Source organism: Oncorhynchus mykiss, chromosome 16 (genome assembly GCF_013265735.2).
Source record: "Oncorhynchus mykiss isolate Arlee chromosome 16, USDA_OmykA_1.1, whole genome shotgun sequence".
NCBI classification, from domain to species: Eukaryota; Metazoa; Chordata; class Actinopteri; order Salmoniformes; family Salmonidae; genus Oncorhynchus; species Oncorhynchus mykiss.
This window is the reverse complement of record NC_048580.1, coordinates 65,100,771-65,127,688: the sequence shown is the minus strand read 5'-3', so window position 1 is coordinate 65,127,688 and position 26,918 is coordinate 65,100,771. Positions and strand designations below refer to the sequence as shown.

Here is a 26,918-nt window from a genome sequence, read left to right as displayed (position 1 = left end):
ACAGGGGTATCAAAACCAACGCGTTTGTTGGTTTTACCCTGTAAGATTTGAACATTAATTTAGTTAACTTGATTAGCTGATATGTAATATACTTTTTTTTGCCCGTCCAAGTCCATTCATGATTCTCACTGCTCAGGGTGGAGCCGAAATTAGGCCGTACCATCATAATTCAATAGCCCTACTCGGTGTGCGCTGACCATATCGTTAATACGATATAGGAGTGGTGGGCTGGTCTGAACGGTGTTTTCTCTGCATCACTTGCTTGTTGGGTTCATTCAAGAAAATAAATGACTCTTAACATTTTTTTTTGAATTAATTGGAATTTCATTAAATTGAACCCCTGAATTGACGAAATGGAGGCGTCTCCAGGACCTCAAACCTGGTTGTTTGTATGACAGGTCACGGTTACCGGTTAAAGGTTAGCCTTCCACTGATTCAGATTTCACGTGCACCCCATTGCTCTCCCTATTTCAGCCCACTCCATGCACCCGTAGGACTGAAGGAAGCCAGCAATATCCGAGACAAGCGGTGGCTATCATTCAGACTAATGTAGGCTATACATTTAGTTTATAAATTATTTGATGTAACCGGGCCGGGCATTTTTCACGGACAATATAAAAATGGGGACTTTAGCCGCCAGCCCGAACGGCAGTGCGCAAACTGAAAGTGTGTGTGAGTGAGAGAACATTTGGAATTAAACTCTAAAATGAGCATGCAGAGATGCCACTTTCTAAACAGCAGGAAACATTTGAGGGAAATGATTTAGACTGTTATACCGTTTGCCTTTTCATTAGAATCAGAACAGCAGACGTTCAAATTATTCCAGACCCAAAAACAGAATTGGATTTATAGGCTCATACTTCTTAAATTATGCAAACTTGTTTGCAAATTTCGCATTAAAATCACGATTTTCAAAAGTAATTTACAGTTAATAAGATCTCAACTTCACCTGGACATCGACACTGTAACCTACCACCCATTATTAAGTAGTTGGTTGTTGGCCTGCATGTACCGCTTCAAAGCGTATGCCATACTAATAAGAAATTACGTTTAAAAAAAACACACACACACTATGTTTTAAAAAATATCCATTTAGGTTTTCATATTGTCATTATTTAAAATGTAGTAGCCTTTCAATTCCACATTTCATATTTTTTTAATTTTATATATATGATCCACGCATTTATAAACTTAATGTAGATAAATATCTATATTAATATATTAATCCTTTCTGCGCATTTTTTAAAATTCAAATGATGGGTTATCCGTGGTGAACACTTGTTATTAGGACGATTAGTGTTATAATAACTTACTTACAAAATGATCATGTAACGAATTAACGAATAAAATATTAATAGCAGAAAGTGCATTCATTTGGATGTAAAAAGTGTTTCTTTTCAAACCCACAGAAAAATATTTTTGGGGGAATAGGACAGCCTTGTAACTGGGTCACGAACGGACAAATAGCCTAATGTTTAGGCTTCATTAAATTATGGACAGTTTTGTGTTTATTTCGTATCATTTAAAATGATCCTAAAATAGTATTTGTTAAAAAAGATGACGCAATTAAATGATAATATAATTCATAGTTTACAGAACTTCCTCATAACTCAATAAATAGCTTATGCTTGTCTAGTAATTTATTTAATCAACATAGGCTAGCCTAAGCCTAATACACCTTAAACAATCATTTCACATCGTCATGAATTGAAATAGGTCTAGTGATTGGTCAAATGCGAAAGCAATATTTAAGCTATACGCGAACTGGAAAAACTTGTCTCCGAACAGAGTGGGAGAGAGGCTTATAGGACATTTCATCAATGGACTAGGATGCTTTAAGAAGACACCGACTTAAGAAACAGAATATGAAAGTATATTTAGAGCTTCTGTAGGAATGTGTGTATTTTTATCTCATCTGTTTTTAACTGCGCATTACATGTCAATTTAAATGCATCACTGTGCTATAGTTGAACAGAGGGGGTCTCTCTCTCTCCTTGTCTGATTGGCGCAGGAGAAGAATGCTCTTATCGTTGGTATAATGAACTGACTGTCTGTTAGGAATGTCTGGTTGAAGGGGGTTTGAAGGCCATTGTTATTCTCTCTTCTGTGATTCACACACTCACCTGCTGCCAGAGGACTGCTCTGCTGCAAGCACCGATGGCCCCAGGCCTCTCAACACAAGGCACACACACACACACACACACACACGCTCACACACACGCATGCTCACACACATGCTCACACACAGATATATGTATATGTGTGTATATATAGCGATATATATATATGTATGTACACACACAGATGGAGTGTATATGTGTGTATATATAGCGATATATATATATGTATGTACACACACAGAGGGAGTGTATATGTGTGTATATATAGCGATATATATATATGTATGTACACACACAGAGGGAGTGTATATGTGTGTATATAAAGCAATATATATATATGTATGTACACACACAGAGGGAGTGTATATGTGTGTATATATAGCGATATATATATATATATGTATGTACACACAGAGAGGGAGAGCAACAGTACACTCATAAGTAATGTTTATTTATCTCTCTGACAGTCACACACCACATACCATACACAGCATTTTGTAACGCCCTCTTACCCTTTCACAGTCTGACTGTGGAGACAGATGGACTCAGACAGACAGGATATGTGTACAGTCCTCTGTTCTGTGTGTGTGTGAGCGTGCATGTGGACTGGCTATCGGTTGTGCGTGTGTGTGTGCCTGTCTGATCTGTCTGTACTGCCGTCTCTCCACAGAGCTGATCCAGTAACTGATCCAGCATGTTGTTCCTGCGGAGGCTGGTGTGTGTATGCTGTCCCTCGGCACCGGCGGGGAGTGTGTTGGACTCCAGACCGTGTGTGTTCGCCCTCACACTGCTCACACTGCTCCTGCAGGTGGTGGTGGAGGCCAACTCATGGTGGTATGTATACTCTACATCATACTGCCCTACTCTCAATGTGGTGGCTGTGCCAGAGTGGTGGCTGTGCCAGAGTGGTGGCTGTGCCAGAGTGGTGGCTGTGCCAGAGTGGTGGCTGTGCCAGAGTGGTGGCTGTGCCAGAGTGGTGGCTGTGCCATTTGATCCCCCGCCCCTCCCTCTCTCTCTCTCTCTCTCTTTCTCTCTCTCTCTCTGTGAGTGTGAGACGGGCCGCTCCGATCCCACCACATGATACAACATGCTGACTCTCTTACTCTGACTCCATGTCTCTCTGACTCCATGTTTCTCTGTCCCTCTGTCTCCATGTCTCTCTGACTCCATGTCTCTTTGTCTCTCTGACTCCATGTCTCTCTGACTCCATGTCTCTCTGTCTCGATGTCTCTCTGACTCCATGTCTCTCTGACTCCATGTCTCTCTGTCTCCATGTCTCTTTGACTCCATGTCTCTCTGTCTCCATGTCTCTCTTACTCTCTGTCTCTCTGACTCCATATCTCTCTGTCTCCATGTCTCTCTGTCTCTCTGACTCCATGTCTCTCTGTCTCTCTGACTCCATGTCTCTCTGTCTCCATGTCTCTCTGGCTTCATGTCTCTGTCTCTCTGACTCCATGTCTCTCTGACTCCATGTCTCTCTGTCTCGATGTCTCTCTGTCTCTCTGACTCCATGTCTCTCTGACTCCATGTCTCTCTGTGTCCATGTCTCTTTGACTCCATGTCTCTCTGTCTCCATGTCTCTCTTACTCTCTGTCTCTCTGACTCCATATCTCTCTGTCTCCATGTCTCTCTGTCTCTCTGACTCCATGTCTCTCTGTCTCTCTGACTCCATGTCTCTCTGTCTCCATGTCTCTCTGGCTTCATGTCTCTCTGTCTCTCTGACTCCATGTCTCTCTGACTCCATGTCTCCATGTCTCTCTGACTCCGTGTCTCTGACTCCATGTCTCTGTCTCTCTGACTCCATGTCTCTCTGACTCCATGTCTCTCTGTCGCCATGTCGCTCTGACTCCATGTCTCCATGTCTCTCTGACTCCGTGTCTCTGACTCCATGTCTCTGTCTCTCTGACTCCATGTCTCTCTGACTCCATGTCTCCATGTCTCTCTGTCTCCATGTCTCTCTGACTCCATGTCTCTCTGACTCCATGTCTCCATGTCTCTCTGACTCCATGTCTCCATGTCTCTCTGACTCCATGTCTCCATGTCTCTCTGACTCCATGTCTTCATGTCTCTCTGACTCCATGTCTTCATGTCTCTCTGACTCCATGTCTTCATGTCTCTCTGACTCCATGTTTTCATGTCTCTCTGGCTCCATGTCTCTCTGACTCCGTGTCTCTGACTCCATGTCTCTGTCTCTCTGACTCCATGTCTCTCTGACTCCATGTCTCCATGTCTCCATGTCTCTCTGTCTCCATGTCTCTCTGTCTCCATGTCTCTCTGACTCCATGTCTCTCTGACTCCATGTCTCCATGTCTCTCTGACTCCATGTCTCCATGTCTCTCTGACTCCATGTCTCCATGTCTCTCTGACTCCATGTCTTCATGTCTCTCTGACTCCATGTCTTCATGTCTCTCTGACTCCATGTTTTCATGTCTCTCTGGCTCCATGTCTCTCTGTCTTTCTGACTCCATGTTTTTATGTCTCTCTGGCTACATGTCTCTCTGTCTCTCTGGCTCCATGTCTCTCTGTCTCTTTAACTCCATGTCTCTCTGACTCCATGTTTTCATGTCTCTCTGACTCCATGTCTCTCTGACTCCATGTCTCCATGTCTCTCTGACTCCATGTCTCCATGTCTCTCTGACTCCATGTCTCCATGTCTCTCTGACTCCATGTCTTCATGTCTCTCTGACTCCATGTCTTCATGTCTCTCTGACTCCATGTTTTCATGTCTCTCTGGCTCCATGTCTCTCTGTCTCTCTGACTCCGTGTCTCTGACTCCATGTCTCTGTCTCTCTGACTCCATGTCTCTCTGACTCCATGTCTCCATGTCTCTCTGTCTCCATGTCTCTCTGACTCCATGTCTCTTTTACTCCATGTCTCCATGTCTCTCTGACTCCATGTCTCCATGTCTCTCTGACTCCATGTCTCCATGTCTCTCTGACTCCATGTCTTCATGTCTCTCTGACTCCATGTCTTCATGTCTCTCTGACTCCATGTTTTCATGTCTCTCTGGCTCCATGTCTCTCTGACTCCGTGTCTCTGACTCCATGTCTCTGTCTCTCTGACTCCATGTCTCTCTGACTCCATGTCTCCATGTCTCTCTGTCTCCATGTCTCTCTGTCTCCATGTCTCTCTGACTCCATGTCTCTCTGACTCCATGTCTCCATGTCTCTCTGACTCCATGTCTCCATGTCTCTCTGACTCCATGTCTCCATGTCTCTCTGACTCCATGTCTTCATGTCTCTCTGACTCCATGTCTTCATGTCTCTCTGACTCCATGTTTTCATGTCTCTCTGGCTCCATGTCTCTCTGTCTTTCTGACTCCATGTTTTTATGTCTCTCTGGCTACATGTCTCTCTGTCTCTCTGGCTCCATGTCTCTCTGTCTCTTTGACTCCATGTCTCTCTGACTCCATGTTTTCATGTCTCTCTGACTCCATGTCTCCATGTCTCTCTGACTCCATGTCTTCATGTCTCTCTGACTCCATGTCTTCATGTCTCTCTGACTCCATGTCTTCATGTCTCTCTGACTCCATGTTTTCATGTCTCTCTGGCTCCATGTCTCTCTGACTCCGTGTCTCTGACTCCATGTCTCTGTCTCTCTGACTCCATGTCTCTCTGACTCCATGTCTCCATGTCTCCATGTCTCTCTGTCTCCATGTCTCTCTGTCTCCATGTCTCTCTGACTCCATGTCTCCATGTCTCTCTGACTCCATGTCTCCATGTCTCTCTGACTCCATGTCTTCATGTCTCTCTGACTCCATGTCTTCATGTCTCTCTGACTCCATGTTTTCATGTCTCTCTGGCTCCATGTCTCTCTGTCTTTCTGACTCCATGTTTTTATGTCTCTCTGGCTACATGTCTCTCTGTCTCTCTGGCTCCATGTCTCTCTGTCTCTTTAACTCCATGTCTCTCTGACTCCATGTTTTCATGTCTCTCTGACTCCATGTCTCTCTGACTCCATGTCTCCATGTCTCTCTGACTCCATGTCTCCATGTCTCTCTGACTCCATGTCTCCATGTCTCTCTGACTCCATGTCTTCATGTCTCTCTGACTCCATGTCTTCATGTCTCTCTGACTCCATGTTTTCATGTCTCTCTGGCTCCATGTCTCTCTGTCTCTCTGACTCCGTGTCTCTGACTCCATGTCTCTGTCTCCATGTCTCTCTGTCTCTCTGACTCCATGTCTCCATGTCTCTCTGTCTCCATGTCTCTCTGACTCCATGTCTCTTTTACTCCATGTCTCCATGTCTCTCTGACTCCATGTCTCCATGTCTCTCTGACTCCATGTCTCCATGTCTCTCTGACTCCATGTCTTCATGTCTCTCTGACTCCATGTCTTCATGTCTCTCTGACTCCATGTTTTCATGTCTCTCTGGCTCCATGTCTCTCTGACTCCGTGTCTCTGACTCCATGTCTCTGTCTCTCTGACTCCATGTCTCTCTGACTCCATGTCTCCATGTCTCCATGTCTCTCTGTCTCCATGTCTCCCTGTCTCCATGTCTCTCTGACTCCATGTCTCTCTGACTCCATGTCTCCATGTCTCTCTGACTCCATGTCTCCATGTCTCTCTGACTCCATGTCTCCATGTCTCTCTGACTCCATGTCTTCATGTCTCTCTGACTCCATGTCTTCATGTCTCTCTGACTCCATGTTTTCATGTCTCTCTGGCTCCATGTCTCTCTGTCTTTCTGACTCCATGTTTTTATGTCTCTCTGGCTACATGTCTCTCTGTCTCTCTGGCTCCATGTCTCTCTGTCTCTTTGACTCCATGTCTCTCTGACTCCATGTTTTCATGTCTCTCTGACTCCATGTCTCTCTGACTCCATGTCTCCATGTCTCTCTGACTCCATGTCTCCATGTCTCTCTGACTCCATGTCTCCATGTCTCTCTGACTCCATGTCTTCATGTCTCTCTGACTCCATGTCTTCATGTCTCTCTGACTCCATGTTTTCATGCCTCTCTGGCTCCATGTCTCTCTGTCTTTCTGACTCCATGTTTTTATGTCTCTCTGGCTACATGTCTCTCTGTCTCTCTGGCTCCATGTCTCTCTGTCTCTTTGACTCCATGTCTATCTGACTCCATATTTTCATGTCTTTCTGACTCCATGTTTTCATGTCTCTCTGACTCCATGTTTTCATGTCTCTCTGACTCCATGTCTCTCTGACTCCATGTCTCCATGTCTCTCTGACTCCATGTCTTCATGTCTCTCTGACTCCATGTCTCTCGGTCTCTCTGGCTCCATGTCTCTGACTCCATGTCTTTATGTCTCTCTGACTCCTTGTCTCTCGGTCTCTCTGGCTCCATGTCTCTCTGTCTCTCTGACTCCATGTCTCTCTGACTCCATGTTTTCATGTCTCTCTGACTCCATGTTTTCATGTCTCTCTGACTCCATGTCTTTCTGACTCCATGTCTTTCTGACTCCATGTCTCTCTGACTCCATGTCTCTCTGACTCCATGTCTCTCTGACTCCATGTCTCTCTGTCTCTCTGACTCCACGTCTCTCTGTCTCCATGTCTCTCTGTCTCCATGTCTCTCTGACTTCATGTTTTCACGTCTCCATGTCTCTCTGACTCCATGTTTTCATGTCTCTCTGACTCCATGTCTCTGTCTCTCTGTCTCCATGTCTCTCTGACTCCATGTCTCTCTGACTCCATGTCTCTCTGGCTCCATGTTTTCATGTCTCTCTGGCTCCATGTCTCTCTGTCTCTCTGACTCCATGTCTCCATGTCTCTCTGACTCCATGTTTTCATGTCTCTCTGACTCCATGTCTCCATGTCTCTCTGTCTCTCTGACTCCATGTCCCTCTGTCTCCATGTCTCTCTGTCTACATGTCTCTCTGACTCCATGTTTTCATGTCTCTCTGACTCCATGTCTCTGTCTCTCTGTCTCTCTGACTCCATGTCTCTCTGACTCCATGTTTTCATGTCTCTCTGACTCCATGTCTCCATGTCTCTCTGTCTCCATGTCTCTCTGACTCCATGTCTCTCTGACTCCATGTCTCTCTGACTCCATGTCTCTCTGGCTCCATGTCTCTCTGACTCTCTGTCTCTCTGTCTCTCTGTCTCTCTGACTCCATGTCTCTCTGACTCCATGTCTCTCTGACTCCATGTCTCTCTGACTCCATGTTTTCATGTCTCTCTGACTCCATGTTTTCATGTCTCTCTGACTCCATGTCTCTCTGACTCCATGTCTCTCTGTCTCGATGTCTCTCTGTCTCCATGTCTCTCTGACTCCATGTCTCTTTTACTCCATGTCTCCATGTCTCTCTGACTCCATGTCTCCATGTCTCTCTGACTCCATGTCTCTCTGACTCCATGTCTCTCTGGCTCCATGTCTCTCTGACTCTCTGTCTCTCTGTCTCTCTGTCTCTCTGTCTCTCTGACTCCATGTCTCTCTGACTCCATGTCTCTCTGACTCCATGTCTCTCTGACTCCATGTCTCTCCTTCTCTCTGACTCTCTGTCTCTCTGTCTCTCTGTCTCTCTGTCTCTCTGACTCCACGTCTCTCTGACTCCATGTCTCTCTGACTCCATGTCTCTCTGTCTCCATGTCTCTCTGTCTCCATGTCTCTCTGACTCCATGTCTCTCTGACTCCAGGTCTCTCCGACTCTCTGTCTCTCCGACTCTCTGTCTCTCTGACTCCATGTCTCTCTGACTCCATGTTTTCATGTCTCTCTGACTCCATGTCTCTGTTTCTCTGTCTCTCTGTCTCCATGTCTCTCTGACTCCATGTCTCTCTGACTCTCTGTCTCTCTGTCTCTCTGACTTCATGTCTCTCTGGCTCCACGTCTCTCTGTTTCTCTGACTCCATCTCTCTCTGACTCCATGTTTTCATGTCTCTCTGACTACATGTCTCCATGTCTCTCTGACTCCATGTTTTCATGTCTCTCTGACTCCATGTCCCTCTGTCTCCATGTCTCTCTGTCTCCATGTCTCTCTGACTCCATGTTTTCATGTCTCTCTGACTCCATGTCTCTGTCTCTCTGACTCCATGTCCCTCTGACTCCATGTCTCTCGGGCTCCATGTCTCTCTGGCTCCATGTCTCTCTGGCTCCATGTCTCTCTGACTGCATGTCTCTCTGACCCCATGTCTCTCTGACTCTCTGTCTCTCTGACTCCATGTCTCTCTGACTCCATGTCTCTCTGACTCCATGTTTCTCTGTCTCTCTGACTCCATGTCTCTCTGTCTCCATGTCTCTCTGTCTCTCTGACTCCATTTCTCTCTGACTCCATTTCTCCATGTCTCTCTGACTCCATTTCTCCATGTTTCTCTGTCTCTCTGACTCTCTGTCTCTCTGACTCTCTGACTCTCTGACTCCATGTCTCTTTGACTCTCTAACTCTCTGTCTCTCTGACTCCATGTCTCTCTGTCTCTCTGACTCCATGTCTCTCTGACTCCATGTTTTCATGTCTCTCTGACTCCATGTCTCTGTCTCTCTGACTCCATGTCCCTCTGACTCCATGTCTCTCTGGCTCCATGTCTCTCTGGCTCCATGTCTCTCTGGCTCCATGTCTCTCTGGCTCCATGTCTCTCTGACTGCATGTCTCTCTGACCCCATGTCTCTCTGACTCTCTGTCTCTCTGACTCCATGTCTCTCTGACTCCATGTCTCTCTGACTCCATGTTTCTCTGTCTCTCTGACTCCATGTCTCTCTGTCTCCATGTCTCTCTGTCTCTCTGACTCCATTTCTCTCTGACTCCATTTCTCCATGTCTCTCTGACTCCATTTCTCCATGTTTCTCTGTCTCTCTGACTCTCTGTCTCTCTGACTCTCTGACTCTCTGACTCCATGTCTCTTTGACTCTCTAACTCTCTGTCTCTCTGACTCCATGTCTCTCTGTCTCTCTGACTCCATGTCTCTCTGACTCCATGTCTCTCTGACTCCATGTCTCTCTGTCTCTCTGACTCCATGTCTCTCTGACTCTCTGTCTCTCTGACTCCATTTCTCTGTCTCTCTGACTCCATGTCTCTCTGACTCCATGTCTCTTTGACTCCATTTCTCCATGTCTCTCTGACTCTGTCTCTGACTGCAGCACATAAGCCTTTAAGATATACACATTTTTTGACTCTCCCATTTTCTTTCTCAATGTTTTTGCCAAACCAAAATTGTGAATATTGTATAAAACAGAATGCTGTGGTTTTTGGGTATATATCCAAATATGTGCAGACACGAACTCCATAGAAGTGACTTTCTCACTCTGTGGGTGTGTGTGTCTGTGGTAGTCGGTGTGTGTTGGTGTGTGTGTCTGTGGTAGTCAGTGTGTGTGTGTGTGTTGGTGTGTCTGTGGTAGTGTGTGTGTTGGTGTGTGTGTATCTGTGGTAGCGTGTGTGTATCTGTGGTAGCGTGTGTGTATCTGTGGTAGCGTGTGTGTATCTGTGGTAGCGTGTGTGTATCTGTGGTAGTGTGCGTGTCTGGTAGTGTGTGTGTGTGTGTCTGGTAGTGTGTGTGTGTGTGTCTGGTAGTGTGTGTGTCTGGTAGTGTGTGTGTGTGTGTCTGTGGCCGTGTGTGTGTGTGTCTGTGGTCGTGTGTGTGTGTGTGTCTGTGGTCGTGTGTGTGTGTGTGTGTCTTTGGTAGTGCGTGTATGTGTTTGTGTGTGTCTGTGGTAGTGTGTGTGTGTGTGCGCCTGTGGTAGTGTGTCTGTGTGTGTGTGTGTGTCTGCAGTAGTCTGTGTGTCTGTGGTAGTGTGTGTGTGTGTCTGTGGTAGTGTGTCTGTGGTTGTGTGTCTGTAGTAGTGTGTGTGTGTGTGTGTCTGCCTGTGGTAGTGTGTGTCTGTGTCTGTGGTAGTGTGTGCGTGTCTTTCTGTGGTAGTGTGTGTGTGTCTGTGGTAGTGTGTGTGTGCCTGTGGTAGTGTGTCTGTGGTTGTGTGTCTGTAGTAGTGTGTTTGTTTGTGTGTGCGCCTGTGGTCGTGTGTGTGTGTGTCTGTGGTAGTGTGTGTGTGTCTGTGGTAGTGCGTGTATGTGTTTGTGTGTGTCTGTGGTAGTGTTTGTTTGTGTGTGCGCCTGTGGTTTTGTGTGTGCGCCTGTTGTTGTGTGTGTGTGCCTGTGGTTGTGTGTGTGTGTGTCTGTGGTAGTGCGTGTATGTGTTTGTGTGTGTCTGTGGTAGTGTTTGTTTGTGTGTGCGCCTGTGGTTTTGTGTGTGCGCCTGTGGTTGTGTGTGTGTGCCTGTGGTTGTGTGTGTGTGTGTCGGTGGTAGTGTGTTTGTGTCGGTGGTAGTGTGTCTGTGGTAGTGTGTCTGTTGAAGTGTGTGTCTCTGTGGTTGTGTGTCTGGTGTAGTGTGTGTGTGTCTGCCTGTGGTAGTGTGTGTCTGTGGTAGTGTGTGTGTGTGTCTGTGGTTGTGTGTGTGTGTGTCTGGTAGTCTGTGTGTGTCTGTGGTAATCTGTGTGTGTCTGTGGTAGTCTGTGTGTTTGTCTGTGGTAGTGTGTGTGTCTGTGGTAGTGTGTTTGTCTGTCTGTGGTAGTGTTTGTCTGTCTGTGCTAGAGTGTTGTGTGTCTGTGGTAGTGTGTGTCGGTGTCTGTGTCTGTGGTAGTGTGTGTGTGTCTGTAGTAGTAGTGTGTGTGTGTGTCTGCCTGTGGTAGTCTGTGTGTGTCGGTGTCTGTGTCTGTGGTAGTGTGTGTGTCTGTGGTAGTGTGTGTGTCTGCAGTAATGTGTGTGTCTGTGGTAGTGTGTGTGTGTGTGTGTGTGTGTCTGCGGTAGTGTGTGTGTGTCGGTGGTAGTGTGTCTGTGGTAGTGTGTCTGTTGAAGTGTGTGTCTCTGTGGTTGTTTGTCTGTAGTAGTGTGTGTGTGTGTGTGTGTGTCTGTGGTTATGTGTGTGTGTGTGTTTCTGTGGTAGTGTGTGTGTGTGTGTGTGTGTGTGTGTGTGTCTGTGGTAGTGTTTGTGTGTCTCTATGGTTGTGTCTGTGGTGGAGGTGTGGCGGAGTGTGTGTCTGTGGTGGAGTGGGTGTGTGGTAATTTGTGGTAATTTGTGTGTGTGTCTGGTAGTGTGTGTGTGTGTGTGTGTGTGTGTGTCTGGTCGTGTGTGTATGTCGGTGGTAGTCTGTGTGTGTCTCCGGTAGTGTGTGGTGCTTCTACACCTGCATTGCTTGCTGTTTGGGGTTTTAGGCTGGGTTTCTGTACAGCACTTTGAGATATCAGCTGATGTACGAAGGGCTATATAAATACATTTGATTTGATTTTGATTTGATTTGGTAGTGTCTGTGGTAGTGTGTGTGTCTGCTGTCGTGTGTGTGTGTCTCTGGTAGTGTGTCTGTCTGTGGTAGTGTGTCTGTCTGTGGTAGTGTGTGTGTCTTTTGGAGTGTGTGTGTCTGTGGTAGTGTGTGTGTGTGTGCCTGTGGTTGTGTGTGTGTGTGTCGGTGGTAGTGTGTGTGTGTCGGTGGTAGTGTGTCTGTGGTAGTGTGTCTGTTGAAGTGTGTGTCTCTGTGGTTGTGTGTCTGGTGTAGTGTGTGTGTGTCTGCCTGTGGTAGTGTGTGTCTGTGGTAGTGTGTGTGTGTGTCTGTGGTTGTGTGTGTGTGTGTCTGTGGTAGTCTGTGTGTGTCTGTGGTAGTCTGTGTGTTTGTCTGTGGTAGTCTGTGTGTTTGTCTGTGGTAGTGTGTGTGCCTGTGGTTGTGTGTGTGTGTGTCGGTGGTAGTGTGTGTGTGTCGGTGGTAGTGTGTCTGTGTTAGTGTGTCTGTTGAAGTGTGTGTCTCTGTGGTTGTGTGTCTGGTGTAGTGTGTGTGTGTCTGCCTGTGGTAGTGTGTGTCTGTGGTTATGTGTGTGTGTGTGTTTCTGTGTGTGTGTGTGTGTCTGTGGTAGTGTTTGTGTGTCTCTGTGGTTGTGTCTGTGGTGGAGGTGTGGCGGAGTGTGTGTCTGTGGTGGAGTGGGTGTGTGGTAATTTGTGGTAATTTGTGTGTGTGTCTGGTAGTGTGTGTGTGTGTCTGGTAGTGTGTGTGTGTCTGTGGTAGTGTGTGTGTGTGTGTGTGTGTCTGGTCGTGTGTGTATGTCGGTGGTAGTCTGTGTGTGTCTCTGGTAGTGTGGTGCTTCTACACCTGCATTGCTTGCTGTTTGGGGTTTTAGGCTGGGTTTCTGTACAGCACTTTGAGATATCAGCTGATGTACGAAGGGCTATACAAATACATTTGATTTGATTTTGATTTGATTTGGTAGTGTCTGTGGTAGTGTGTGTGTCTGCTGTCGTGTGTGTGTGTCTCTGGTAGTGTGTCTGTCTGTGGTAGTGTGTCTGTCTGTGGTAGTGTTATTGTGTCTGTGGTAGTGTGTGTGTGTCTTTTGGAGTGTGTGTGTCTGTGGTAGTGTGTGTGTGTGTGTCTGTGGTAGTGTGTGTGTGTGTCTGTGTGTGTGTCTGTCTGTGGTAGTGTTTGTGTGTCTGTGGTAGTGTTTGTGTGTCTGTGGTAGTGTGTGTGTCTTTTGGAGTATGTGTGTCTGTGGTAGTGTGTTTGTGTTTGTGTGTTTGTGTTTGTGTGTGTGTGTCTGTCTGTGATAGTGTGTCTGTCTGTGGTAGTGTGTCTGTCTGTGGTAGTGTTTGTGTGGTAGTGTGTGTGTGTGTCTGTGGTAGTGTGTGTGTGTCTGTGGTAGTGTGTGTGTCTGTCTGTGGTAGTGTTTTTGTGTATGTCTGTGGTAGTGTGTGTGTCTGGTGGTATTGTGTGTGTCTGTGGTAGTGTGTGTGTGTGTGTGTCTGTGGTAGTGTGTGTCTGTGGTAGTGTGTGTCTGTGGTAGTGTGTGTGTGTGTGTCTGGTAGTGTGTGTGTGTGTGTGTCTGTGGTAGTGTGTGTGTGTGTGTGTGTGTCTGTGGTAGTGTGTCTGTGGTAGTGTGTGTGTGTGTGTGTGTGTGTCTGTGGTAGTGTGTGTGTGTGTGTGTCTGTGGTAGTGTGTGTGTGTGTGTGTGTGTGTCTGTGGTAGTGTGTGTGTGTGTGTGTCTGTGGTAGTGTGTGTGGCTGTGGTAGTGTGTGTCTGTGGTAGTGTGTGTCTGTGGTAGTGTGTGTGTGTGTGTCTGTGGTAGTGTGTGTGTGTGTGTGTCTGTGGTAGTGTGTGTGTGTGTGTGTGTGTGTCTGTGGTAGTGTGTCTGTGGTAGTGTGTGTGTGTGTGTGTGTGTGTGTGTGTGTGTGTGTGTGTGTCTGTGGTAGTGTGTGTGTGTGTGTGTCTGTGGTAGTGTGTGTGTGTGTGTGTGTGTGTGTGTCTGTGGTAGTGTGTGTGTGTGTGTGTCTGTGGTAGTGTGTGTGTCTGTGGTAGTGTGTGTGTGTGTGTCTGTGGTAGTGTGTGTGTGTGTGTGTGTCTGTGGTAGTGTGTGTGTGTGTGTGTGTGTGTGTGTCTGTGGTAGTGTGTGTGTGTGTGTCTGTGGTAGTGTGTGTGTGTGTGTGTCTGTGGTAGTGTGTGTGTGTGTGTGTGTGTCTGTGGTAGTGTGTGTGTCTGTGGTAGTGTGTGTGTGTGTGTCTGTGGTAGTGTGTGTGTGTGTGTGTGTGTGTGTCTGTGGTAGTGTGTGTGTGTGTGTGTGTGTGTGTCTGTGGTAGTGTGTGTGTGTGTGTCTGTGGTAGTGTGTGTGTGTGTGTGTGTGTCTGTGGTAGTGTGTGTGTGTGTGTCTGTGGTAGTGTGTGTGTCTGTGGTAGTGTGTGTGTCTGTGGTAGTGTGTGTGTGTCTCTGGCAGTGTGTGTTTGTCTGCCAGTAAGGAGACCAGGGTAAATGTGAACATGCAGATGATATAATAGGTTTTATACACATGGGAAACAGTGTTGACACATCACCATAGGAGCATAGATCAAATTAGATCAGATTTGGATCCTGTTAGTGTCTGTATTTGCGTGTGTGGTTGTTGTATGCTGTGTGTATATTATTTGTAACTGCAAAACGCTGAAGAATTTGTGCCGAGTGAAAACTGTCTTTTACGTTTTTCTACTTGTTTATAGCAAGAAGATACAATACAACAAAGACATTAGAGAGAATAGTGCAGTAATGATCTGTACTGATGTCACGAGAAGATACAATGCAACAAAGACGTTAGAGAGAATAGTGCAGTAATGTTTATAGCAAACTAGAAGATACAATGCAACAAAGACATTAGAGAGAATAGTGCAGTAATGTTTATAGCAAACTAGAAGATACAATACAACAAAGACATTAGAGAGAATAGTGCAGTAATGATCTGTACTGATGTCACTAGAAGATACAATACAACAAAGACGTTAGAGAGAATAGTGCAGTAATGTTTATAGCAAACTAGAAGATACAATACAACAAAGACATTAGAGAGAATAGTGCAGTAATGTTTATAGCAAACTAGAAGATACAATACAACAAAGACGTTAGAGAGAATAGTGCAGTAATGTTTATAGCAAACTAGAAGATACAATACAACAAAGACATTAGAGAGAATAGTGCAGTAATGATCTGTACTGATGTCACGAGAAGATACAATGCAACAAAGACATTAGAGAGAATAGTGCAGTAATGTTTATAGCAAACTAGAAGATACAATACAACAAAGACATTAGAGAGAATAGTGCAGTAATGTTTATAGCAAACTAGAAGATACAATACAACAAAGACATTAGAGAGAATAGTGCAGTAATGATCTGTACTGATGTCACGAGACAGAGGATCAAAGGAAACCGTAGCTTTTCACTTCCTTCAAGTTGGATTAATTCATCTCTTGTTACTTTATATAGTTGACTAAAGCAATGGCAAGGGACATTCCATTGTGATCTTCCATGGATTGTCTTTTCATATGATTTAATATATACACACACACACACACACACACACACACACACACACACACACACACACACACACACACACACACACACACACACACACACACACACACACACACACACACACACACACACACACTACCACAGACTCACACACACACACACACACACACACTCTACCACAGACTCACACATTATCACACACAGAAATAGCTACTGTAGACTGCTGAGGTGTGTGTGACTTTCCTCCAGTAAAAGACACGCAGGTGCAAATGATTTACTGTGTCAGAGTGAGTGAGGAGTGTGTATGTGTGTGTGAGAAGGGGGGGGGGGGGGTTCCCTCCCTACCTCCCTCCCTCCCTGGCTGCTCTCCTCAGTAGATCTGGTTACAGTGGAGGCTAATTGTGCTGCTCTGGGGAGGTTAGGATGAACTGCTCTAAGTGTGTGTGTGTGTGCGTGTGCGTGTGCGTGCGCGCCTGTGTGTGTGTGTGCGCGCGACTGTGTGTGTGTGTGCTAGAGGTCATCCGATTATGATTTGTCAACGCCGATACCAATTATTGGAGGACCAAAAAAAGCTGATACAGATTAATCGGACAATTTTAATTCTTTATTCGTAATAATGACAATTACAACAATACTGAATGAACACTTATTTTAACTTAATATAATACATCAATAAAATCAATTTAGCCTCAAATAAGTAATGAAACATGTTCAATTTGGTTTAAATAATGCAAAAACAAAGTGTTGGAGAAGAACGTAAAAGTGCAATATGTGCCATGTAAAAAAGCTAACGTTTAAGTTCCTTGCTCAGAACATGAGAACATATGAAAGCTGGTGGTTCCTTTTAACGTGAGTCTTCAATATTCCCAGGTAAGAAGTTTTAGGTTGTAGTTATTATACAGTGCCTTGCGAAAGTATTCGGCCCCCTTGAACTTTGCGACCTTTTGCCACATTTCAGGCTTCAAACGTAAAGATATAAAACTGTATTTTTTTGTGAAGAATCAACAACAAGTGGGACACAATCATGAAGTGGAACGACATTCATTGGATATTTCAAACTTTTCTAACAAATCAAAAACTGAAAAATTGGGCGTGCAAAATTATTCAGCCCCTTTACTTTCAGTGCAGCAAACTCTCTCCAGAAGTTCAGTGAGGATCTCTGAATGATCCAATGTTGACCTAAATGACTAATGATGAGAAATGCAATCCACCTGTGTGTAATCAAGTCTCCGTATAAATGCACCTGCACTGTGATAGTCTCAGAGGTCCGTTAAAAGCGCAGAGAGCATCATGAAGAACAAGGAACGCACCAGGCACGTCCGAGATACTGTTGTGAAGAAGTTTAAAGCCGGATTTGGATACAAAAAGATTTCCCAAGATTTAAACATCCCAAGGAGCACTGTGCAAGCGATAATATTGAAATGGAAGGAGAATCAGACCACTGCAAATCTACCAAGACCTGGCCGTCCCTCTAAACTTTCAGCTCATACAAGGAGAAGACTGATCAGAGATGCAGCCAAGAGGCCCATGATCACTCTGGATGAACTGCAGAGATCTACAGCTGAGGTGGGAGACTCTGTCCATAGGACAACAATCAGTCATATATTGCACAAATCTGGCCTTTATGGAAGAGTGGCAAGAAGAAAGCCATTTCTTAAAGATATCCATAAAAAGTGTCGTTTAAAGTTTGCCACAAGCCACCTGGGAGACACACCAAACATGTGGAAGAAGGTGCTCTGGTCAGATGAAACCAAAATTTAACTTTTTGGCAACAATGCAAAATGTTATGTTTGGCGTAAAAGCAACACAGCTCATCACCCTGAACACACCATCCCCACTGTCAAACATGGTGGTGGCAGCATCATGGTTTGGGCCTGCTTTTCTTCAGCAGGGACAGGGAAGATGGTTAAAATTGATGGGAAGATGGATGGAGCCAAATACAGGACCATTCTGGAAGAAAACCTGATGGAGTCTGCAAAAGACCTGAGACTGGGACAGAGATTTGTCTTCCAACAAGACAATGATCCAAAACATACAGCAAAATCTACAATGGAATGGTTCAAAAATAAACATATCCAGGTGTTAGAATGGCCAAGTCAAAGTCCAGACCTGAATCCAATCGAGAATCTGTGGAAAGAACTGAAAACTGCTGTTCACAAATGCTCTCCATCCAACCTCACTGAGCTCGAGCTGTTTTGCAAGGAGGAATGGGAAAAAAATTCAGTCTCTTGATGTGCAAAACTGATAGAGACATACCCCAAGCGACTTACAGCTGTAATCGCAGCAAAAGGTGGCGCTACAAAGTATTAACTTAAGGGGGCTGAATAATTTTGCACGCCCAATTTTTCAGTTTTTGATTTGTTAAAAAAGTTTGAAATATCCAATAAATGTCGTTCCACTTCATGATTGTGTCCCACTTGTTGTTGATTCTTCACAAAAAAATACAGTTTTATATCTTTACGTTTGAAGCCTGAAATGTGGCAAAAGGTCGCAAAGTTCAAGGGGGCCGAATACTTTCGCAAGGCACTGTAGGACTATTTCTCTCTATACCATTTGTATTTCATATACCTTTGACTATTGGAGGTTCTTATAGGCACTTTAGTATTGCCAGTGTAACAGTATAGCTTCCGTCCCTCTCCTCGCTCCTACCTGGGCTCGAACCAGCAACACAACGACAACAGACACCCTCGAAGCAGCGTTACCCATCGCTCCACAAAAGCCAGGGGAACATCCACTCCAAGTCTCAGAGCGAGTGACGTTTCAAACGCTATTAGCGCGCACCCCGCTAACTAACTAGCCATTTCACACCGATTACACCAGTCTAATCTCGGGAGTTGATAGGCTTGAAGTCATAAACAGCTGCTGGCAAACGCACAAAAGTGCTGTTTGAATGAATGCTTACGAGCCTGCTGGTGCCTACCATCGCTCAGTCAGACTGCTCTATCAAATCATAGACTTAGTTCTAACATGATAACACACAGAAATACGAGCCTTAGGTCATTAATATGGTCGAATCCGGAAACTATCAACTCGAAAACAAAACATTTATTCTTTCAGTGAAATACGAAACCGTTCCGTATTTTATCTAACGGGTGGCATCCATAAGTCTAAATATTGCTGTTACATTGCACAACCTTCAATGTTATGTCATAATTATGTACAATTCTGGGAAATTATGCGGCCCAAACTGTTGCATATACACTGACTCTGCGTGCAATGAACGCAACAGAAGTGACACAATTTCACCTGGTTAATAATGCCTGCTAACCTGGATTTCTTTTAGCTAAATATGCAGGTTTAAAAATATATACTTCTGTGTATTGATTTTAAGAAAGGCATTGATGTTCATGGTTAGGTACACATTGGAACAACGATACGCACCGCATCGATCATATGCAACGCAGGACACACTAGATAAACTAGTAATATCATCAACCATGTGTAGTTAACTAGTGATTATGATTGATTGTTTTTTATAAGATAAGTTTAATACTAGCTAACAACTTACCTTGGCTTCTACTGCATTCGCGTAACAGGCGGGCTCCTCGTGAGGCAGGTGGTTAGAGCGTTGGACTAGCTAACTGTAAGGTTGAATCCCCCGAGCTGACAAGGTAAAAATCTGTCGTTCTGCCCCTGAACAAGCAGTTAACCCAGTGTTCCTAGGCCGTCATTGTAACTAAAAATGTGTTCTTAACTGATTTGCCTAGTTAAATAAAGGTGTAAAAAATAAAGAAAAAACAATTTCAGATTGCTATGAAAACTTGAAATCTGCCCTAGTTAATCGGCCATTCCGATTAATCGGTCTACCTCTAGTGTGTGCGCGCCTGTGTGTGTGTGCGCGCTCCTGTGTGTGTGTGTGTGTGTGTGTGTGCGTGTGTAAAATGCTGGTTGAATTGTTCTGATGATGAGTTTGCTCTGTACAGGTCTGTGACCATGAACTAAATGTCCATATGCATACGTCATCATTTCCCAGCCTCTCTGTCTCCCTCTCTGTCTCCCTCTCTGTCTCTCTCTCTGTCTCTCTCTCTGTCTCCCTCTCTGTCTCTCTCTCTGTCTCCCTCTCTGTCTGTCCAGGTCTCTATTAGAAAAGTGTGTTTCTCTGTCTCCCTCTCTCTCTGTCCAGGTCTCTATTAGAAAAGTGTGTCTCTGTCTCCCTCTCTCTCTGTCCAGGTCACTATTAGAAAAGTGTGTTTCTCTGTCTCCCTCTCTGTCTGTCCAGGTCTCTACTAGAAAAGTGTATTTCTCTGTCTCCCTCTCTCTCTGTCCAGGTCTCTATTATAAACGTGTGTTTCTCTGTCTCCCTCTCTGTCTCCCTCTCTGTCTGTCCAGGTCTCTATTAGAAAAGTGTGTTTCTCTGTCTCCCTCTCTCTCTGTCCAAGTCTCTATTAGAAACGTGTGTTTCTCTGTCTCCCTCTCTCTCTGTCCAGGTCTCTATTAGAAAAGTGTGTTTCTCTGTCTTCCTCTCCCTCTGTCCAGGTCTCTATTAGAAAAGTGTGTTTCTCTGTCTCCCTCTGTCCAGGTCTCTATTAGAAAAGTGTGTTTCTCTGTCTCCCTCTGTCCAGGTCTCTATTAGAAAAGTGTGTTTCTCTGTCTCCCTCTCTGTCTCCCTCTCTGCCTCCCTCTCTGTCTGTCCAGGTCTCTATTAGAAAAGTGTGTTTCTCTGTCTCCCTCTCTCTCTGTCCAGGTCTCTATTAGAAACGTGTGTTTCTCTGTCTCCCTCTCTCTCTGTCCAGGTCTCTATTAGAAAAGTGTGTTTCTCTGTCTTCCTCTCCCTCTGTCCAGGTCTCTATTAGAAAAGTGTGTTTCTCTGTCTCCCTCTGTCCAGGTCTCTATTAGAAAAGTGTGTTTCTCTGTCTCCCTCTCTGTCTCCCTCTATGTCTCCCTCTCTGTCTCCCTCTCCCTCTGTCCAGTTCTCTATTAGAAAAGTGTGTTTCTCTGTCTCCCTCTCTCTCTGTCCAGGTCTCTATTAGAAAAGTGTGTTTCTCTGTCTCCCTCTCTGTCTCCCTCTCTCTCTGTCCAGGTCTCTATTAGAAAAGTGTGTTTCTCTGTCTCCCTCTCCCTCTGTCCAGGTCTCTATTAGAAAAGTGTTTCTCTGTCTCCCTCTCTGTCTTCCTCTCTCTCTGTCCAGGTCTCTATTATAAAAGTGTGTTTCTCTGTCTCCCTCTCTCTCTCTCTGTCCAGATCTCTATTAGAAAAGTGTGTTTCTCTGTCTCCCTCTCTCTCTGTCCAGGTCTCTATTAGAAAAGTGTGTTTCTCTGTCTCCCTCTACCTCTGTCCAGGTCTCTATTAGAAAAGTGTGTTTCTCTGTCTCCCTCTCTCTCTGTCCAGGTCTCTATTAGAAAAGTGTGTCTCTGTCTCCCTCTCTCTCTGTCCAGGTCTCTATTAGAAAAGTGTGTTTCTCTGTCTCCCTCTCTGTCTGTCCAGGTCTCTACTAGAAAAGTGTATTTCTCTGTCTCCCTCTCTCTCTGTCCAGGTCTCTATTATAAACGTGTGTTTCTCTGTCTCCCTCTCTGTCTCCCTCTCTGTCTGTCCAGGTCTCTATTAGAAAAGTGTGTTTCTCTGTCTCCCTCTCTCTCTGTCCAGGTCTCTATTAGAAACGTGTGTTTCTCTGTCTCCCTCTCTCTCTGTCCAGGTCTCTATTAGAAAAGTGTGTTTCTCTGTCTCCCTCTCTGTCTGTCCAGGTCTCTATTAGAAACGTGTGTTTCTCTGTCTCCCTCTCTCTCTGTCCAGGTCTCTATTAGAAAAGTGTGTTTCTCTGTCTCCCTCTCTGTCTGTCCAGGTCTTTATTAGAAAAGTGTGTTTCTCTGTCTTCCTCTCCCTCTGTCCAGGTCTCTATTAGAAAAGTGTGTTTCTCTGTCTCCCTCTCCCTCTGTCCAGGTCTCTATTAGAAAAGTGTGTTTCTCTGTCTCCCTCTCTCTCTGTCCAGGTCTCTATTAGAAAAGTGTGTTTCTCTGTCTCCCTCTCCCTCTGTCCAGGTCTCTATTAGAAAAGTGTGTTTCTCTGTCTCCCTCTGTCCAGGTCTCTATTAGAAAAGTGTGTTTCTCTGTCTCCCTCTCCCTCTGTCCAGGTCTCTATTAGAAAAGTGTGTTTCTCTGTCTCCCTCTGTCCAGGTCTCTATTAGAAAAGTGTGTTTCTCTGTCTCCCTCTGTCCAGGTCTCTATTAGAAAAGTGTGTTTCTCTGTCTCCCTCTCTGTCTTCCTCTCTCTCTGTCCAGGTCTCTATTAGAAAAGTGTGTTTCTCTGTCTCCCTCTCCCTCTGTCCAGGTCTCTATTAGAAAAGTGTGTTTCTCTGTCTCCCTCTGTCCAGGTCTCTATTAGAAAAGTGTGTTTCTCTGTCTCCCTCTGTCCAGGTCTCTATTAGAAAAGTGTGTTTCTCTGTCTCCCTCTGTCCAGGTCTCTATTAGAAAAGTGTGTTTCTCTGTCTCCCTCTGTCCAGGTCTCTATTAGAAACGTGTGTTTCTCTGTCTCCCTCTGTCCAGGTCTCTATTAGAAACGTGTGTTTCTCTGTCTTCCTCTGTCCAGGTCTCTATTAGAAACGTGTGTTTCTCTGTCTTCCTCTCCCTCTGTCCAGGTCTCTATTAGAAAAGTGTGTTTCTCTGTCTCCCTCTGTCCAGGTCTCTATTAGAAAAGTGTGTTTCTCTGTCTCCCTCTGTCCAGGTCTCTATTAGAAAAGTGTGTTTCTCTGTCTCCCTCTGTCCAGGTCTCTATTAGAAAAGTGTGTTTCTCTGTCTCCCTCTGTCCAGGTCTCTATTAGAAAAGTGTGTTTCTCTGTCTCCCTCTGTCCAGGTCTCTATTAGAAAAGTGTGTTTCTCTGTCTCCCTCTCTGTCTCCCTCTCTGCCTCCCTCTCTGTCTGTCCAGGTCTCTATTAGAAAAGTGTGTTTCTCTGTCTCCCTCTCTCTCTGTCCAGGTCTCTATTAGAAAAGTGTGTCTCTGTCTCCCTCTCTGTCTGTCCAGGTCTCTATTAGAAAAGTGTGTTTCTCTGTCTCCCTCTCTCTCTGTCCAGGTCTCTATTAGAAAAGTGTGTTTCTCTGTCTTCCTCTCTCTCTGTCCAGGTCTCTATTAGAAAAGTGTGTTTCTCTGTCTTCCTCTCTCTCTGTCCAGGTTTCTGTTAGAAAAGTGTGTTTCTCTGTCTCCCTCTCCCTCTGTCCAGGTCTCTATTAGAAAAGTGTGTTTCTTTGTCTCCCTCTCTCTCTGTCCAGGTCTCTATTAGAAAAGTGTGTTTCTCTGTCTTCCTCTCCCTCTGTCCAGGTCTCTATTAGAAAAGTGTGTTTCTCTGTCTCCCTCTCTCTTTGTCCAGGTCTCTATTAGAAAAGTGTGTTTCTCTGTCTCCCTCTCCCTCTGTCCAGGTCTCTATTAGAAAAGTGTGTTTCTCTGTCTCCCTCTCTCTCTGTCCAGGTCTCTATTAGAAAAGTGTGTTTCTCTGTCTCCCTCTCTGTCTCCCTCTCTCTCTGTCCAGGTCTCTATTAGAAAAGTGTGTTTCTCTGTCTCCCTCTCCCTCTGTCCAGGTCTCTATTAGAAAAGTGTGTTTCTCTGTCTCCCTCTCTCTCTGTCCAGGTCTCTATTAGAAAAGTGTGTTTCTCTGTCTCCCTCTGTCCAGGTCTCTATTAGAAAAGTGTGTTTCTCTGTCTCCCTCTGTCCAGGTCTCTATTAGAAAAGTGTGTTTCTCTGTCTCCCTCTGTCCAGGTCTCTATTAGAAAAGTGTGTTTCTCTGTCTCCCTCTGTCCAGGTCTCTATTAGAAAAGTGTGTTTCTCTGTCTCCCTCTGTCCAGGTCTCTATTAGAAAAGTGTGTTTCTCTGTCTCCCTCTCTGTCTCCCTCTCTGCCTCCCTCTCTGTCTGTCCAGGTCTCTATTAGAAAAGTGTGTTTCTCTGTCTCCCTCTCTCTCTGTCCAGGTCTCTATTAGAAAAGTGTGTCTCTGTCTCCCTCTCTGTCTGTCCAGGTCTCTATTAGAAAAGTGTGTTTCTCTGTCTCCCTCTCTCTCTGTCCAGGTCTCTATTAGAAAAGTGTGTTTCTCTGTCTTCCTCTCTCTCTGTCCAGGTCTCTATTAGAAAAGTGTGTTTCTCTGTCTTCCTCTCTCTCTGTCCAGGTTTCTGTTAGAAAAGTGTGTTTCTCTGTCTCCCTCTCCCTCTGTCCAGGTCTCTATTAGAAAAGTGTGTTTCTTTGTCTCCCTCTCTCTCTGTCCAGGTCTCTATTAGAAAAGTGTGTTTCTCTGTCTTCCTCTCCCTCTGTCCAGGTCTCTATTAGAAAAGTGTGTTTCTCTGTCTCCCTCTCTCTCTGTCCAGGTCTCTATTAGAAAAGTGTGTTTCTCTGTCTCCCTCTCCCTCTGTCCAGGTCTCTATTAGAAAAGTGTGTTTCTCTGTCTCCCTCTCTCTCTGTCCAGGTCTCTATTAGAAAAGTGTGTTTCTCTGTCTCCCTCTCTGTCTCCCTCTCTCTCTGTCCAGGTCTCTATTAGAAAAGTGTGTTTCTCTGTCTCCCTCTCCCTCTGTCCAGGTCTCTATTAGAAAAGTGTGTTTCTCTGTCTCCCTCTGTCCAGGTCTCTATTAGAAAAGTGTGTTTCTCTGTCTCCCTCTGTCCAGGTCTCTATTAGAAAAGTGTGTTTCTCTGTCTCCCTCTGTCCAGGTCTCTATTAGAAAAGTGTGTTTATCTGTCTCCCTCTCTGTCTCCCTCTCTGCCTCCCTCTCTGTCTGTCCAGGTCTCTATTAGAAACGTGTGTTTCTCTGTCTCCCTCTCTCTCTGTCCAGGTCTCTATTAGAAAAGTGTGTCTCTGTCTCCCTCTCTGTCTGTCCAGGTCTCTATTAGAAAAGTGTGTTTCTCTGTCTCCCTCTCTCTCTGTCCAGGTCTCTATTAGAAAAGTGTGTTTCTCTGTCTTCCTCTCTCTCTGTCCAGGTCTCTATTAGAAAAGTGTGTTTCTCTGTCTTCCTCTCTCTCTGTCCAGGTTTCTGTTAGAAAAGTGTGTTTCTCTGTCTCCCTCTCCCTCTGTCCAGGTCTCTATTAGAAAAGTGTGTTTCTTTGTCTCCCTCTCTCTCTGTCCAGGTCTCTATTAGAAAAGTGTGTTTCTCTGTCTTCCTCTCCCTCTGTCCAGGTCTCTATTAGAAAAGTGTGTTTCTCTGTCTCCCTCTCTCTCTGTCCAGGTCTCTATTAGAAAAGTGTGTTTCTCTGTCTCCCTCTCCCTCTGTCCAGGTCTCTATTAGAAAAGTGTGTTTCTCTGTCTCCCTCTCTCTCTGTCCAGGTCTCTATTAGAAAAGTGTGTTTCTCTGTCTCCCTCTCTGTCTCCCTCTCTCTCTGTCCAGGTCTCTATTAGAAATGTGTGTTTCTCTGTCTCCCTCTCCCTCTGTCCAGGTCTCTATTAGAAAAGTGTGTTTCTCTGTCTCCCTCTCTCTCTGTCCAGGTCTCTATTAGAAAAGTGTGTTTCTCTGTCTCCCTCTCCCTCTGTCCAGGTCTCTATTAGAAAAGTGTGTTTCTCTGTCTCCCTCTCTGTCTCCCTCTATGTCTCCCTCTCTGTCTCCCTCTCCCTCTGTCCAGGTCTCTATTAGAAAAGTGTGTTTCTCTGTCTCCCTCTCCCTCTGTCCAGGTCTCTAGCCATGAACCCTCTGCTGATCCCTGAGGCCTACATCATCGGTGCCCAGCCTTTGTGCAGCCAGCTGGTGGGTCTATCCCAAGGCCAGAAGAAGCTGTGCCAGCTCTACCAGGACCACATGCAGTACATTGGCGAGGGCGCCAAGACGGGCATCAGGGAGTGTCAGTATCAGTTCAGACACCGCCGGTGGAACTGCAGCACCGTGGACAACTCCTCCGTGTTCGGACGGGTCATGCAGATAGGTCAGTCTTTAGCTCAGTGGTTAGCGTGTTCTTCAGTCACAGGTAGTTCTGATACACTCCTACATTATGCTCTCTGTTGTATTGTACTCTGCAGTCACAGGTAGTTCTGATACACTCCTACATTATGCTCTCTGTTGTATTGTACTCTGCAGTCACAGGTAGTTCTGATACACTCCTACATTATGCTCTCTGTTATATTGTACTCTGCAGTCACAGGTAGTTCTGATACACTCCTACATTATTATTGCATGTGACAGAGGTTGAGGATCAACGGTGGCGTAACACAGTTAGTGTGTGACTACTGATTAGTAGTGGGTTGTCTGTTTCTCTATCTCTAAGTATGCACACTCTCTGTCCCCACTTCCCCTCTTTCCTACTGGACCAGAGGAGGGTTTGGAGGTGCCCTCCTCTCCTGTTGTAATGCACAGGGTGACGTTGAGCAGCTGTGCTGGGGGAATAGTTTGTGGGTGAGGTCTCTATAATTTCACATGTGGCCTGGGGCTTCTTGGCCAGAGGCTGACACTCACAATGGGGATAAACTGCATTTAGCCTCCATGCATCTTAAACACACATGCATCCACGCAAAAACACACTTTTCCCCCTCTGGATTATTTACAGAGTTAAAGCTTGTGTGTGTGTGTGTGTGTGTGTGAGTGAGTGAGTGAGTGAGCTCTTCTTTCACACATCATAGAACCCAGAGAGGTGATGTGTTTCAATCCCAGATCCCATCTCCTTATTGATGGTTTGTTTTACTGTGTGACTTCGCCACAGAAGCTGGTTTATTGCAGACATTTATTGTTCATAATTGTCACATTTAATTTGAACCAAATAATTTCTCTCATGCCGTTCAGCCTAGCATTGTGATCATGCTGTGGCTTGAGCATCTGTAAGAGAAGAAATGAGAGGACAGGATCTGGACGAACCTAAACTATACCATTACCACCTTGAATGCTCTGTCTCTCTCTTTGTCTGTCTGTCTCTCTGTCTCTCTCTCTTTTTGTCTGTCTCTCTCTCTCTCTTTTTGTCTCTCTCTCTCTGTCTCTCTCTCTTTGTCTCCTTGTCTCTCTCTCTCTCTGTCTCTCTGTCTCTCTCTCTCTGTCTCTTTGTCTCTCTCTCTCTCTGTCTGTCTCTCTTTGTCTCTTTGTCTCTCTCTCTGTCTCTCTCTCTTTGTCTGTCTGTCTCTCTGTCTCTCTCTCTTTTTGTCTGTCTCTCTCTCTCTCTCTTTGTCTCTTTGTCTCTGTCTCTCTCTCTTTGTCTCTTTCTCTCTCTGTCTCTGTCTCTTTG

General features: G+C 45.4%; 1 protein-coding gene across 1 annotated transcript in view; it reads left to right on the top strand.

The window, feature by feature from the left end:
- The window catches only part of wnt5a (wingless-type MMTV integration site family, member 5a), a 34,979-nt gene that overhangs the window by 2,079 nt on the left and 5,982 nt on the right, over positions 1 to 26,918 (top strand). The window contains exons 2-3 of the mRNA XM_036947560.1: positions 2,791 to 2,954; positions 25,387 to 25,634. Of these exons, the coding sequence (XP_036803455.1) occupies positions 2,815 to 2,954; positions 25,387 to 25,634 (388 nt within the window). The 5' untranslated portion in view covers positions 2,791 to 2,814. The remainder of the gene's footprint in view (positions 1 to 2,790; positions 2,955 to 25,386; positions 25,635 to 26,918) is intronic.